The sequence below is a fragment of the Macrobrachium nipponense genome, chromosome 1, assembly GCF_015104395.2.
Source record: "Macrobrachium nipponense isolate FS-2020 chromosome 1, ASM1510439v2, whole genome shotgun sequence".
Taxonomy (NCBI): Eukaryota; Metazoa; Arthropoda; class Malacostraca; order Decapoda; family Palaemonidae; genus Macrobrachium; species Macrobrachium nipponense.
The window spans coordinates 137,043,987-137,059,392 of record NC_087200.1 but is presented as its reverse complement, the minus strand read 5'-3'; the positions used below and the strand labels follow the sequence as shown (position 1 = coordinate 137,059,392).

The window sequence follows — 15,406 nt, the reverse complement described above, 5'->3', positions numbered from 1 at the left end:
TTACTCTGCTCTCGCTGCTCTTGTTATATATTGAACATTCTGTTTTTTGTTTTTGAAATCAAGGACGCTTGTTCAGCGTGCCAAAGAAAGGCTCAGAAAAGCGAAGAATTATCCTAGACTTGTCCCATCTAAACTCATTCATTCTTTGCGACAAGTTCAGGATGCTGACCATTTTGCAGGTACGGACCTTACTTCCCCGTGGGGCCGTCACAACCTCTATAGATCTTACAGATGCCTAATATCATGTTCCAATAGCCAGACACTAGGCTTCAAACTGGGAAGGATGGCTCACTCCTTCAAGGTGATGCCATTCGGGCTCAACATTGCACCCAGAATTTTCACAAAGTTGGCGGAAGCAGTCGTCCATGAATTGAGGACGAAAGGAATAATGTTAGTGGCCTATCTAGACGATTGGCTTATATGGGCAAGGAACCCCGAGGAATGCCAAAAAGCGACGGTCAAAGTAATCAAATTCCTGGAACACTTAAGGTTCCAAATAAACAGGACCAAGTCCAGGCTAACACCGGAATCACGCTTCCAATGGTTAGGCCTACAGTGGGACTTGGGATCCCATACTCTATCAATCCTGCCATTGAAAAGAAAAGAAATAGCCAAGTCCACAAGGCAGTTTCTCAAACACGTCCAGACTTCTCGGAGGAACCAACAGAGGATCTTAGGCTCACTCCAATTTGCTTCAGTCACGGACATCCTTCTGAAAGCCAGGCTGAAGGACACAAACAGGGTCTGGCGTTAAAGAGCAAACTGCAGGTCTCGGGACAAACTAGCTTCCATCCCGGCGATTCTACGGAAACGTCTCCGCCCATGGACGGAGGTCAAGAACTTATCAAGAGCAGTACCTCTCCAGTTTCCCTCACCATCATTAGTGATCCACACGGACGCTTCACTAAGCGGGTGGGGCGGGTACTCACAGTACAAAAAGGTCCAGGAAGCCATGGCAGTATTTCTCACTCTGAAGAGGCTCCGGGCCCCCAAGAAAATACATGTCAAGCTAGTTCTAGACAGCGCAGTAGAAGTCCACTGCATAAACAGGGGCGGATCCAAGTCAAGTCACCTGAATCATGTACTGATAGCCATATTTACCTTGGCAGACAAGAACAAATGGCACCTGTCAGCCACCCACCTAGCCGGGGTAAGGAACGTGGTAGCAGATGCTCTGTCACGCTCTGCCCTGCTGGAGTCGGAGTGGACCTTAGACAAGGAGTCATTCAAATGGATCTGTCACTAGGTCCCGGGGCTTCAGGTAGATCTCTTCGCCACGGAGTCAAATCATCAACTCCCTTGCTATGTGGCTCCCAACCTGGACCCTCTGGCCAATGCCACGGACGCTATGGCTCTGGATTGGAACATGTGGAAGAAGATTTATCTGTTTCCTCCAGTGAATCTTCTTCTGAAAGTACTGGACAAGCTCAGAGCGTTCAAAGGACGCGTTGCTTTAGTAGCCCCCAATTGGCCCAAAAGCAATTGTTTTCCCCTACTCCTAGAATTGGGACTCCGGCCTCAACAGATTCCCTATCCCAAACTGACTCAGTTAGTACAAACGCGGACTGTCCGCTTCCTCAAGAATTCAGAAACCCCTAACTTTATGGATTTTATGTAGTTTGCAGCACAAAAGGAATGCTAACATCGATCCCCAAAACATCAAATTCTTAGAATCTGATAAAAGGGAATCCACATTGCGTCAGTATGACTCAGCCGTTAAGAAACTGGCTTTGTTCCTCAAGGGTTCAAACGCACAAACCATGACCACAAATTTGGTCATAACTTTCTTCAGGACATTGTTCGAGATGGGGCTAGCAGCAAGCACAATTACTACTACCAAATTGACTCTTAAAAAGATCTTCCAATTTGGTTTTAGTATAGATCTGACTGGTTCTTATTTCTCTTCTATTCCAAAGGCTTGCGCTAGACTCAAACCCTCTGAGAGACCTAGGTCAGTCTCATGGTTTTTAAATGATGTCCTTAAATTGGCCTCACAAATCGATAATGACTCTTGAATATATAGCTCTTTTAAGGAAAACTTTATTCCTAATAAGTTTGGCCTCAGGAGCTAGAATTTCAGAACTGTCGGCTCTTTCAAGGGATCCAAGTCTCGTTGAAATTCCTTCCCTCAGGAGAACTTCTCCTTTCTCCAGATCGTCAATTTTTAGCCAAAAGCAAAGATCCACAAGAAAGATGGGCCCCTTGGAAAATCATACCACTTCCACAGGACCAGTCACTGTGTCCAGTCACCTCCCTAAAAGCCTACTTGAGTAGGACTACCCTGATATCCTCAGGCCCATTATTTGTTAGGGAAAAAGGTGGTACAATTTCCTTTAAAATTATTAGGCAACAAATTTTGTATTTCATAAAACAGGCCAACCCGGAGTCTTCCCCTAGGGCTCATGATGTTAGGGCAGTTGCCACCTCCATCAATTACTTTCAACATATGAACTTTGACGATCTTAAGAAATACACAGGCTGGAAATCTCCGACAGTATTTAAACGCCACTATTTGAAGTCTTTAGAAGCCCTTAAATTCTCTGCAGTGGCAGCTGGAAACTCAGTTTCCCCTGACACTGCTTGATATATACTTTCTTTACCTTATCTCTGTAGCTCTTTCTCTTCTGCCTGCCTCACTAGCACCCTTACTTAGCTCGGTGGTCTCTGTATATTTTACCTTGGATGTAGTTGTACATATAACGAATATTGTTGCTTTATGTTTGGGCTTAGTTCCCTTGTTTGTTTTACATATCCTTACCAGATCTGTTGCTATGGTTTTGTAATCTTATCATTAAGTTACTTTAAGGTCTATTAAAATGCATTATTTCTGTATGTTTTTATCACTTTGTTGTAATCTTAAGTTCTATATTATAGCAACTAACCTTACTTGTTTTAATTTACCTATTTTTACAGTATTTATGCATAACTTTCCAAGCTTGGTGGGGCCAATTCTCTGGCACTATTTCACGGAGCGACACAGGCTGAGCCCAGAAAAGGGATTTTGATGGAGGAAAAATCTATTTCTGGGCAATGACCTGTGTCGCCCAGTGAAATCCCACCCTCTTTTTCACATTCCTCACCCTGTCTGGCCCAAGCTTGGGTGCTATCTTCAGGAATGACGCCAGAGACGCTCACTGTAGTAGTAGCGGGTAGCGAGGCCTTAGTTCGGCTCCTCTGTAGATGGGGGATTTTGGTGGAGGAAGAAGCTAATTGGCAAGGGACCTCTGGTAGTGGTTTCCAATCGCTCTTTTATTATACCGACACCTTTAGTAAAAGGTGAGCGAGCCAGAATATTCTGGCACTATCGTTTCTCTTTTTTCTCTGGTATATATAGCAATATTTATTCCTTAGAAATGAGGATCAAGGATTCATTTCACTGGGCGACACAGGTCATTGCCCAGAAATAGATTTTTCCTACATCAAAATCCTTTTTCTCACTGTTTTCTGTATGTAAAACTGTTTATTCCTTATAAAATATTTTTTATCGGCACCGTTAACCAGAAATCTGTGCATTATGGTGCTGAAAATTAGTTAGACAAGCACCATAAAACCAGCTCACTGATAACTGAGTCCTCCAATGACCAGGGACTGCCTGTATAATTGTATTTACATTATTCCTCAGATTTTGTAAATTTTGGACTTGGTCAGACATTCTGGAATGGCTTATGTACAAAAACTGAGGTTACATTGTGTATTGCAGACCAGAAAAAGTAAATGGCATCTTGGTCCATTTCTGGTTGTATGTAAACAATATAACAGCACATACGTATATGCACATAGCCATAGCTACTTCTACTTGCGAGTGCCCTCTTGGCCTGGGTCCATTTATACTCAATCTCGTGTTATTGTGTATTATTAAGAGACAATACCTGACCACAAGACCAGCTAAAAGAGAATTTTTTGACATTAGTTTGGTCACCATGGACCTCTGGTTAGACCAATGGAAAGGGTAACTCCTTGAGGACAAGACATGGACTACACTAAAAAAAAAATTTCCCAATTTTGACAATGAATTTCTAATAAAGACAACAAATTTCATATTCTATACACTGACTTCCTGAAAGCCAGGATGTGTGCGGGAAACAACAGGGTACTCGGGATTCTCTTTTGGATAATGTTTGCTAATTTACAATGGTCCAGATGCTAGTAAAATATGAGTCTACTTATTCAGTGTTTATTGTTCATCATTACTTTTTCACTTCTATTCTGTTATTGATTCTAAGGTGAATTTTAATCCCTGCTTTCTAGGGATGTTTTTTCATTCCAATGATCTGTCTCCCTTCAATCAGCTAACTTCATTCTGCCCTCACTCCACAAACAATATGCAAATCAATTTGTAGAAAACAAAATAAAAAAACTATTGCAAAAATCTTATTTATTAATAAACTTAATAAAACATTCCTGCTAGTTTTCAGATGTATGCAAGATTTGAAGGCCCTGACAAAAAGTAGATTTGTAAGCTTACGAAAAAAAATCAGGAGTAATGAAATGAGAAAAAATAAGGAAACTTATCAAATTACTGAACAAACTACAAAGAAAATAGGGTCACATTACCATCCCTTTATTTAACACATTCTTCAGTAACGGAATATGACAAGCTCTGAGGTCACGGATACAGGTAATATCCCTCCGATGAATAATAGCTTGCAAGTACAAGTTCTCCACCTGCTCTCCTGTCCACTTCAAATCAGGTACAAGAATAAAGCCATTTTCTGGATCTGTATCTTCATATACAATTCTCTCCACTTCTTGCTTGTGTTCAAGTATGTTATAGATCCACTGAAAATACATTAACAAAACTTGTAGTGCTTAGAATAACCAGACTAAGTACGATAAATATTCTGTAATTACAACTGGTTCCTCTAAGCATTTAGACTTAACTATTCTATACAGAAAATAATTTTATTTGTACAACTATTCTATACAGAAAATAATTTTATTTGTACAAATGCAACAATAAGTTATTCAGTCAAAAGTTACTGTGCTATTACTACTTCATGAGCACTAAAATAGATGTGACACATATTTAAAATATCACAATTTGTCGTAAATTGTATTTTTCCTAACTATACAAACCTGAGGTCCTTTACAGATATGCCCACCTCATGCCATCCCTCAATCTGAACCTGGGCTGAAAGGCAAAGTGAAGTGTTTACATCCGGGCAGGCTAGCCTGCCCCACAGTAGTTACTGCCTAACCACCTTGTTCAAGATTCAACGGCTGTAATTCAAGCTACGCCATAAGTGCATTCCTTATGTTAAAGGACCTCAGGTTTGTATAGTTAGGAAAAATACAATTTACGACAAATTGTGATTTGTTCCGACACGTGATACAAACCCTGGGTCCTTTAACATAAGGAAGACTCTCTGATTGGTGGGAGGAATCTGAGTGAGCCTCTAGAACTGACTGGAGTTCTGCGCACCTAGGCTACTCCTCCTGGTCGTAAGAGCGAGGAGGAGTGCCCTGCTGCCTCTGACAACTTGATCGGAGTATAGGAGCTGCATGATCAAGAGTCAGACTTCTGGGCTTTTTCGAAATGAGTGAGGAATCGTGACTCATCTGAAAAAGGGCTGTGAAGAATATTGGCATCGGAGACATAAATGCAAAGTTCTGGGAAGGGTTTGCATTATCGTCAGTCTCCTTCCTCCCCTTGCTAGAGGAAGGAGAGTGATTGCTTCTATGATTCTGATAAGAAACATAAAAAGGATGCTCTATGTGTAAACTTACCGCATCAATTGTCCGACCAGCCAGTGTGAGTTCGAGTCCTATCCTCAACCCGAAAGTCGAGAAATGGAGAGATGAGGCGTGGAGGGGGGAGAGCCAGTCACTCTCGCATCCTTCTTATCTCTACAACTGCACACCATGGATGAGATGCAACTTGTCCTCTTGAAAGAGCTGGGTAAGCAAACACATCTTGCAAGCATCCACCACTGGTCCAGGGAAATAAGGTTCCAAGGACCTGTGGGCAGTCCCGAAGGGAAAGAAAGATATGGTTACAATGACCCATCCATCTTCCTGTCCGAGATATTCTTCAGAGTGATGTCCAGTACCCATCTACTGGTCTATCCATCTGCAGCGAAGTCTCTCGCGGTCTCGTATCCCACTACAGTGAAGTCTCTCACAGTCTCATATCCCACTGCGGCGAAGTCTCTCACGGTCTCGTCGTCTCCGTAGTGGATAAAGACACAGACACTCCATGGTGGGTGTCAATAGTTATGGGTACCAGAACATGCCAATAGGACGAAGTAATGACTGATCTGAATCAACCGATACAAAGTCCACAGTGTAGCTCGTGACTGTCTCGGACGCTTCGACATCTGCCGACTGACTGCGTTCAGTTGTGTGAGGCGAGTCGTCCATGCATCCAAGGCGTAGTCACGTGACTCTCGCCTTTTGAGGGGTTATGCCAAGAGACCATACAAATCGTCTATCTTGTTGCCACCAATGCTGGAAGGCGAGATGATGATTCTCTCAAGGCATGTGCCCAACAGACGAAAGTCAATTGCCTTCTAGAGACCGAGGTCCCTGATGGCAAGACAGAAGTTCTCTTAGTAGTTGAATCTCAACTAAGGAGAAACAATACTATGTGCCGCTGAAGACGAAGGTGATAGGTGAATGCAGGCCTACATCTTCACAGCTGAATCGAGAGAAGTTAACTCTCAAGATTCTGAACGTAGAAAAGTCCCTGTTGTTTTACAGAGGACTGAAAACGCTAAACCGCTACTTCATTGCTGTTCGGTGAGAAGTCGGAGTTGCAATGAATGCGGAGCACTTTTTCGTAATGAAACACAGGGATTGTACTGCCTGAAGAACTGCTTCTCATGGGCTGGATCAGGGAGGACATCTTCTTCTTCCCAGCTTTATCAAGGGAGGACATCTATATACTTGAAGTAGAGCTGGCAGGGCGGGGAACAAGCGATGTCTTCCATTATACATCTACAATTCGGGGTGGACAAAGAACAATTGCACACCTACGAATACGACGAATACGAGATATATTTAAAAGACAAACTCAGATGTCTGAAGAAATCTTTCCGCGTCATCGCAGCGGCAGGTGCGATGCAGCGGGAGACTAGGCTACAGATTTCTGTTACCATGCAGTAAACAGAAAGATGATAGTGAGTCTAGTGAGATATCTCTGTCTGAAAATTCTCGCGTCAAAGGCGATGCATTAGAGATGGTCATCCACGTATGCGAGAATTCCAGGCAACCAGAGACCTAAGTCTGTAATTGCTGGGCAGAGATTCAATTCGGTAGTCAATCATTGCAAAGGAGAGAGACAAGATCCGACCGTACTATCTCGGAGAGCCAGCTGGTACTCGGCTGCGGCAGGCAGGGCTGACAGGCAGCCCATACACCGCTAGCTCTCCCCCACTCGTCATCCTGAGTTGCCAGGTAATCCATTCCAAGAAGGAATGCGTTCTGCTAGAACCTTCGAGCGGAAAAAAAATACGCTCGAGCATTTTCATTTAATTGAAACGGATTTCGGTGCATGCAAACGCTGTGGTGGTGTTGTAACAATACCACAAGTATCTCAAAATCAAAACTGTAACTCCTGGGAGGTTTGCAGGGCAGTCCCGAGTTGCAGTTCAATTAAGAAGATACTCTTTGTCTCAGTCACAACACGTAGAGTTAACTATGGTATGTACCTACACCTCGGACAATTCAACTGATAACAGAAGCATGTCGCGAGGGAAATTTACGTAGTATATTTGTAGGTTCCTGTACATAGACCTCCATCCTAAATTCTCTTCCATTTGAGGAACAAGAATAAGGACTGGAAGACAACACCCCTCATTCTCTAATGAAGAGAGCGAAGGTGAAGTTTTCCCGAAGGAAGACTTCTACAGTGATAACAGGATACCGAAGACGATAGTTCAAGCCGAACTGGATGTTCCCACCCGTTCTTCTCTATCTCAGGGTTGGCCACCCACTGAAGCGATGGACCATCAGGTCCATCCAGGCTGAGCCCCTCCCGAGATATTCTTCCTTCAGCAGCAGTACTTCCCTCGAACGCTAGAAATTCCAGGAATTCGAGCATTCGGCGAGATTCCCGATTATTGTAGAAACAATTATCTGGGATTCTCGTCTCGCCCACTCTGAACCGTGGTTTCGCCCAAGTGTTTGCAGATCGTAGAAGACCAGAACACTCGGAGAGTGCTAGAAACTCCAAAGAATTCTAAGCGCTCGGCAAAACCCCACCCGAATTTGTCAGACGATCATCGGGTGGTGGTCCTCCTGATTCCCGTAGAAATCGAGGATAGGGCAAGATCCTTCCTCAACGATGGGGACTTACGTCCGGTAGAACCCGAAGGTCCCTCCAGGAACGCAGTCCCCGACATGGAATCCTACGGAGAATGCTCTGCAGGATCCCTCCCCTTCCCATCGCAGTCATAGGGAAAGACGGAATGGGAGAGGAAGATTGGACACTCGCTCGCCTTCCCAGCGGAACTAGCAGTCGGAGAAGCGAGTACGGGCAGCCATCACCATGCGGTGATGGCCGCTCAGAGTCTAGGAAAACGTTACCATCTGGAGAAAACGTTTTCCCGAGGAGGGTTACGAATTCGTACTGTAGGCTAAATGTCTGCCGCCACCATGACCGTCGTCTGGGTGGGGCTGAGCGAGCACCTGACAGGAGAGAGCCGATACCATCCTCAGACGCGTCCCAGTCCTCGTCGAGGTCGAAACCTCTCAAGAGGACCGAAGGGGGAGCCCACCCCGGTCTCTGCGTGCATGGTCCAGCAGGACTGTCACATGAACAGCGGTGATGGTCACTCCGAGAGTCTGGGAAGTGTCATCATACTTGCCAGCCCCCCACGATCTCCTCCAACCACTTGAGCGAGGATCTGTTGGTCCCAAGACCGAACTAGGGTCGTGGCCGGACCTTAAGAAGTGCATTCATCACCATCACTCCTGTTCCCCTCGTTCCTCCCAGTGTAGCCTGAGGAGGTTGAAGGGACAGGTGAGGGAAACCTGATGCTCCTACCCTGCCTACTAGCAGAACCAGTAGGCTGGGAGGACTACAGACGATCACCAACCCACGGTGGCGATCAAGCTGCAGGTCTGGACCAACGGTCTTCTTGCAGAGAAGCGCTAGACCAAGGAACAGAGCATTGGTCTCTTGCTTCAGGGGAGCTGCTACAAGCGCTCCTCCCCTGCCTACCAACAAAACCGGTAGGCTGGGAGAACTGTAGGCGATCACCAACCCACAGTGACGATCGAGCTGCTAGTCTGGACCAGCGGTCTTCTTGCGGAGAAGCACTGGATTAAGGACAAAGCATCAGTCTCTTGCGTCAGGAGAGCTGCTACGAGCGCTACTCCCCTGCCTACCAGCAGAACCGGTGGGCTGGGAGGACTGCAGGCGATCACCAACCACGGTGGCTGTCGAACTGCAGGTCTGGACCAGCGGTCTCCTTCTTGAGAATCGCTGGACCGAGGACGGTAGTGTTGGTCTCGTGCGTCGGGAGCTGCTACCAGTCATGCGAGCCGTCCGGTCCAGGTGGGAGCGACGGTCAGGTTTCTGGTAGTGTCCACTAACGCTGTGAGAGCGAGCACAGTCCTCTTGACGCTCCCAGGCGAGACTGAAGCAGGTCCAGGCGAAGCTGGCCCAGGCGAGGTTGAACAAGGTCCAGGCGAGGCTGGACCCGGTGGCCAGGGAGGGAGCCTCTTCCCAGCCTCGCCATGTGAACGGTCTGGTGGGAACGTTAGGCCAACCCTGGGAACCGGCAGACCGCCGCGAGTGATCGCTGGCCTGGCAGGAGTTACCTGAGCGACTGCCACCAGTCTTCCGCTCCGTGCCTGGCGCCAGAAGAGGAGGTAACAGTGTTAGCCGGTGCCCCTACGGTCCCCGTCTTCTTCTTCCTTACTGAAGGAGAGATGGGCCCCATTCCCGAAGGAACAGAAGGACCAGCAGAAGCCCCAACTGTCCCACTGGAGTGGGACAGACCCTTAGAGGTCTCTGAGCAAGACTTCTAAGGGGGGGGAGGAGACTACCTTCTTCTTCTTCGGCTAGGGGGCCTCGGAAGTAGAAGAGGAAGAGGCAGCAGAAGACGACGACGACATTTTCCTCTTCTTCCTTGACTTCCTCTTCGCCAATTCCCTCAGGACAACCGACAGGTCCTCCATCCAGGACGGAGTTGGGGCAGTTGTGGTAGCAGCACGGCCCAACTGCACCTGTCTGGAGGGACCTGCAGGAGCAGCATTGGAGAGAACGCTTCCTCGAGGAGGGTTACGAAACTCTTACCTGGCAGGTGAAGCATCTGCCACCCCCGAGACTGGTCAGTCGCGCAAACGCGACCGTTGTCTGGGTGGGGCTGAGCGTCCACCTGACAGGCGACAGCCGATACCGTCCTCCGACTCTTTCAAGTCCTCGTTGAGGCCGAAACCTCTCTGAAAGTAAGAAATTAATTAAAAGAGGGCTGGATGGCCCGCCTCCACCGGTCTCTGCGTGCATGGACCCGCGGGAATGTCACGTCAACCCTGGGTACTGGACAATCGCTGCGAGAGCGATCGCCTGTCTGGTGAGAGTCACCCAAGCAACTCTTACCATCTTCGGCTCCGTGCCTGGGTTCTGACACGGTGAGCATACTCAGCAGTCTGGACCTTGGCTGCACGGTCACCCATAGGTGACCATACACTCGGTAACGCTCGCAAGCAGGCGGCCGAGATGGTTCATGGTCTGGAGGTGGAACCTCCGGAACCGGGAGAGGAGATACCAGCGGTGGCCGGTACCTCCATGGTCCCCGTCTGCTTCCTCCTCGTGGAAGGAGAGACAGGCCCTGTTCCTGGAGGAACGGCCTCCGAGGACCAGCAAAAGACCCACCTGTCTCACCGGAGCAAGACAGACCCTTAGAAGTCCCGTGACAAGACTTCTTAAGGGGGGAGACCACCTTCTCTTTTACGGCAAAGCCTTAAAAGTCGAAGGGGAGGAGGCATGAAGATATGATGATCTCGAAGAGGAGGCTGACGACACTTAACGAGCTCTCTTCCTCTTCGGTTCCTCCGAATTCTGCCAGACTTCTACCATCAGGAGTAGATAAACCTCATAGGGCACCGCGACAGCTTCGTCCAGTGGCATAACTCCCGGGAAGCAGTGATAATGAATATGATTATCAGCAGGGGATCAGTACACACACTTGAGGATCGGTACACAACATGCTACGAGTCATAGGTATAACTCCAAGGTTAGGATAACCAATACAAAGAGCATCCAACCAATACTGCTGAAAACACAATCACCACTAGTCTGTAAAAATATGAAAAAATATTAAAGTACAGTGGTACCTCGAGATATGAAATTAATCCGTTCTGAGGCGACCTTCGTATCATGAGTTTTTCGTATCTTGGACCGCATTTTACATGTAAAATGGCTAATCAGTTCCAAGCCCTCCAAAAACACCCCAGTAAATTTCATAATAAAGCTAAATTGACCTATAAACAATGAAATACTACAACAATTTGGACCATTCAATACCTAACTTAATAATGTACTGCTAATTACCTGTAAATAAACTGTATTGGTGTACATGGTATACGAGAAATACTGTATGTATGTAGTAAAATGTAGAAGCTTACCTTTTGAGTGAGGCTATCTCCGAAAGTGGCAACAGAGGAGGACGACAAATTACAGATACATACGTACGTACACTTATCTTTACAAAACACATGAAAAAATGTAAGGAAAACATACATAAACTAAAATTTACGAAACACATTAACAAAACTGTAGCACTTAACTTTACAAAAAACTAAAATTAAACATTTTTTATTTTTTTTTTTATTTTTAAATTTTTTTTTTTTTACTTTTTTATACTTTACATACTTTTTTTTTTTTTTTAAACAAAATTTCAACTTCATCACCACTTTCAACTTTCTGTTTCGTAGTATCACTTGGTTCTTCCTTTTTGCTTACTCCTGCTAATACTAAAGGCCTCTTTAAAAAATAACTATCCAAGGAAGATTGCTTCTGCCTACTTTTCACAATGTTCCTGAAATGACTCAGGCAAACGTCATCAAACTGCGCAAGCATACGACCTGTGTGAGCCTTTTCGGGGTGTCTTTTTTCTATAAATGATTGCACTTTATGAAAAGTGGCTAGAACATCCTTAATTTCTGCCATTGTCATAAGGTCGTCCTCCTCCTCCTCGCCGCTGCTAGAGAACTCCTCTTGAACGACATTATGTTGCATGGCCTCCAACTCCTTCAGGTCATCCGTCGTAAGCTCCTCTTGGTGCTCCTCAAGAAGGTCGTTGATGTCGTCCTCGTAGACGACCAGCCCCATGGACTTGCCGAGTGCAATGATCTCGTCAAGATCTGGTTGCAAAACAATTTCAGGATCGTCAACTGTTTCTGAATCTGCAGCACCAGCTTCGCCCACGTCGAATCCCTCGAAGTCTCGGGCGGATACGGCATCAGGCCAGAGTTTCCTCCACGAGGAATTCAAGGTTCGCCTCGAAACCTCCTGCCAAGCTTGGTCAATGAGTCGGATGCATATCACAACATCAAAATGCTCCTTCCAAAATTCACGCAAGGTGAGGTTTGTGGTATCGGTGATGTCGAAACATCTCTTGAAAAGATGTTTTGTATACAGCTTCTTAAAGTTTGATATCACTTGCTGGTCCATGGGCTGGAGGAGAGGGGTGGTGTTAGGCGGAAGATAAAGAACCTTGATAAAAGAATACTCCGCTAGGATATCTTCCTCGAGGCCAGGAGGGTGGGCAGGGGCATTGTCCAACACCAGCAGACATTTCAGAGGGAGGCGCTTCTCTTCCAAGAATTTCTTCACTGTCAGGCCGAAACACAGATTTACCCACTCCGTGAACAAAAGCCTCGTTACCCAGGCTTTCGGAATAGCCCTCCACATCACTGGAAGCTTCTCCCTAAGCACTTTGTGGGCCTTGAAGGCTCGAGGAGTCTCGGAATGATAGACCAGTAGGGGCTTCACCTTGCAATCCCCACTGGTGTTTGAACAAAGTGCGAGCGTAAGCCTGTCTTTCATAGGCTTATGCCCGGGAAGCTTCTTCTCTTCCTAAGTGATTTACGTCCGACGAGGCATTTTTTTCCAAAAAAGGCCGGTCTCATCACAGTTGAAGACTTGCTGAGAACTGTAGCCTTCCTTGGTCATCATCTCGTTGAACATCTTTTTAAAATCTTCGGCCGCTTTCGTGTCCGAGCTGGCAGCCTCCCCATGCTGCACCACCGAATGGATGCCAGTCCGTTTATGGAATTTCTCAAACCACCCATGCAAAGCCTTGAACTCTGGGGTTGGTGCTGATGTCCCTTCTCCTCCGTCGTCTTCGGCCTGGGCAATCAAATCGCCAAAAATAGCGCTGGCCTTGTGGGAGATTGCCGTCTCCATTATCATATCGCCAGCGATTTCTTTGTCTTTTATCCAGACAAGAAGAAGCCTTTCCATCTCGTCGTGCACGTGGGTCCTCTTGCTGGACAAAATAGTGACGCCCTTGGAAGGTGTAGCTGCTTTGATGACATCCTTCTGCTTAAGGATGGTGCCTATTGTCGACGGATTTCGGCCGTATTCCTTGGCAATCACTCTCAATCGCATACCAGCTTCATACTTCTTGATAATCTCCATCTTTGTCTCCAAAGAGAGCATCCTCTTCTTTCCGTAAATTTCAACTTTCTTGGGACCCATGACTACTATATATTGTACGTAATTTACGTATAAGTAGAGTAAAGTTCTCACACAACACGATAAAGTACGTATACTGCAACGAAATCACTAACGAATTTACATTAATAAACGAAATCGTTAAAACGAACGAATACCGCGGGCCTACGATAACGATGCTGGGACGAGTGGTCGAGGCACGCTGCTACGTAGTAGATGCAAGATGGGAAGGATGCTGACCAATAGGAGAGAAGGATCTCATGGTGGTGACTAGCATCAGGAACCAATGGGAGAGCAGGAAGATGGTGGCGAGTTTCAAAATATTTATTGGTGGTCCAGGCAAATCTCGGACTTTACAGCAACAACCTTTCGTATCTTGAAAAATTTTTGTATGTAGAGCCGTAAAATTTTTCGTGTTAGCTTTCGTATCTCGAGTTTTTTGTAAGTTGAGCCTTTTGTATCTCGAGGTACCACTGTAATGAGGATACTCCTCATGCATCCAAGGGCACTGCCCTCCGAAGTGAGAGGAGATCCCCCAACATCAACACCACACGCCCATCCTTCTACCTTCTTCCGATAGTAAGTGAAAGGAAGAAGGAGAAGAGAAATTACTTTAACAACAAAACACGGACAAACCTTTGAAGTTCCCTTGGTAATTCCCAAGCGTAAGCATAATTTCCGGATGAATGCATGTCCCATTACAGGATCAATATCATCCTCCTCACATTAAATATATATCTCGTCCTCATGCAGGTCTGAGCCAGTGTTAAAGGGCAAAAGCATGTAAATAATATGTTGGCATACCTTAACTGCCGACTCTTAACACAAGTAGATGGGCGGTTACAAAGGCTATCACAAAAAGTGGGTTTCTATATTATTTGAAAAACAAGGACAAACCTTTGTTTGGTATTAATATCAAACACCGTATATGCATAATTATTTAAAACACAAAAAATTAACCAAAAGGATCCCACCAGGAAAAGAGATCAACGACCAGTCAGCCGGAGCTCACAAACACACATCTTCATCGGAAGACGGCCAAAAGCAAAGTGGAGTGTTTACATTCGGGCAGGTTAGTGGGGCCCCACGGTAGTTACTGCCTAACCACCTTGTTCAAGATTCAACGGCCGTAATTCCAGCTACGCCGTAAGTACATTCCTTATGTTAAAGGACCAAGGGTTTGTATTACGTGTCGGAACAAATTTTATTTACTTTGCATGTAACCAATGTAAGAATCAATACTACATAAATCACGGAAAAATCTAAGGGCTGGAAATAAAGTAGAAAATTACTCTGAAGTGTAAGGTATAATTATGTGCATGTTAAAAAAAGGAATCCCATTGTATATATACCACTTGAATGTGAAAAATGTTGGCTTTTGATGTACATAAAGCCCATTCCTGATTTGTTTTTCTAGAATACTTTAAGTATCTTCATTTTAATAATGAATGAAAAATGTGATTTTACACAAGCCATTTTTAAAAACAAAATCAACTTTTTGTATACTACCCAATCATTTACATAAATGTCTCATTTAGGAGTCTTTGAAAATCCTAGAGGCTCCAGCACTGAATAACAGTTAAAAGATGATCACCATCTACTGGCTGGTTGGCAACTGGTGCATGCACACCCTCAGATCTTTTGATTCCATGCAGGTAAGAAACTATCTTCTCATACCGTTTAGGTATGGCTGACGGAATTTGGTAAGGTTGGGTTGTGAAAAATAATCTAAATTTGATGAATCTTTTCCTGAACAACCCCCTAAAAATGAAAGGCTGT

The 15,406-nt window shown here is 45.5% G+C and overlaps 1 protein-coding gene across 2 annotated transcripts in view; it reads right to left on the bottom strand.

Moving 5' to 3' along the window:
• Window positions 1-15,406, bottom strand: part of LOC135219669 (m7GpppX diphosphatase-like) — a 203,685-nt gene that overhangs the window by 98,905 nt on the left and 89,374 nt on the right. For both annotated transcript variants that reach the window (XM_064256619.1, XM_064256618.1), the window contains exon 5: window positions 4,555-4,779. In XM_064256619.1, coding sequence (XP_064112689.1) covers window positions 4,555-4,779 — 225 coding nt within the window. The remainder of the gene's footprint in view (window positions 1-4,554; window positions 4,780-15,406) is intronic.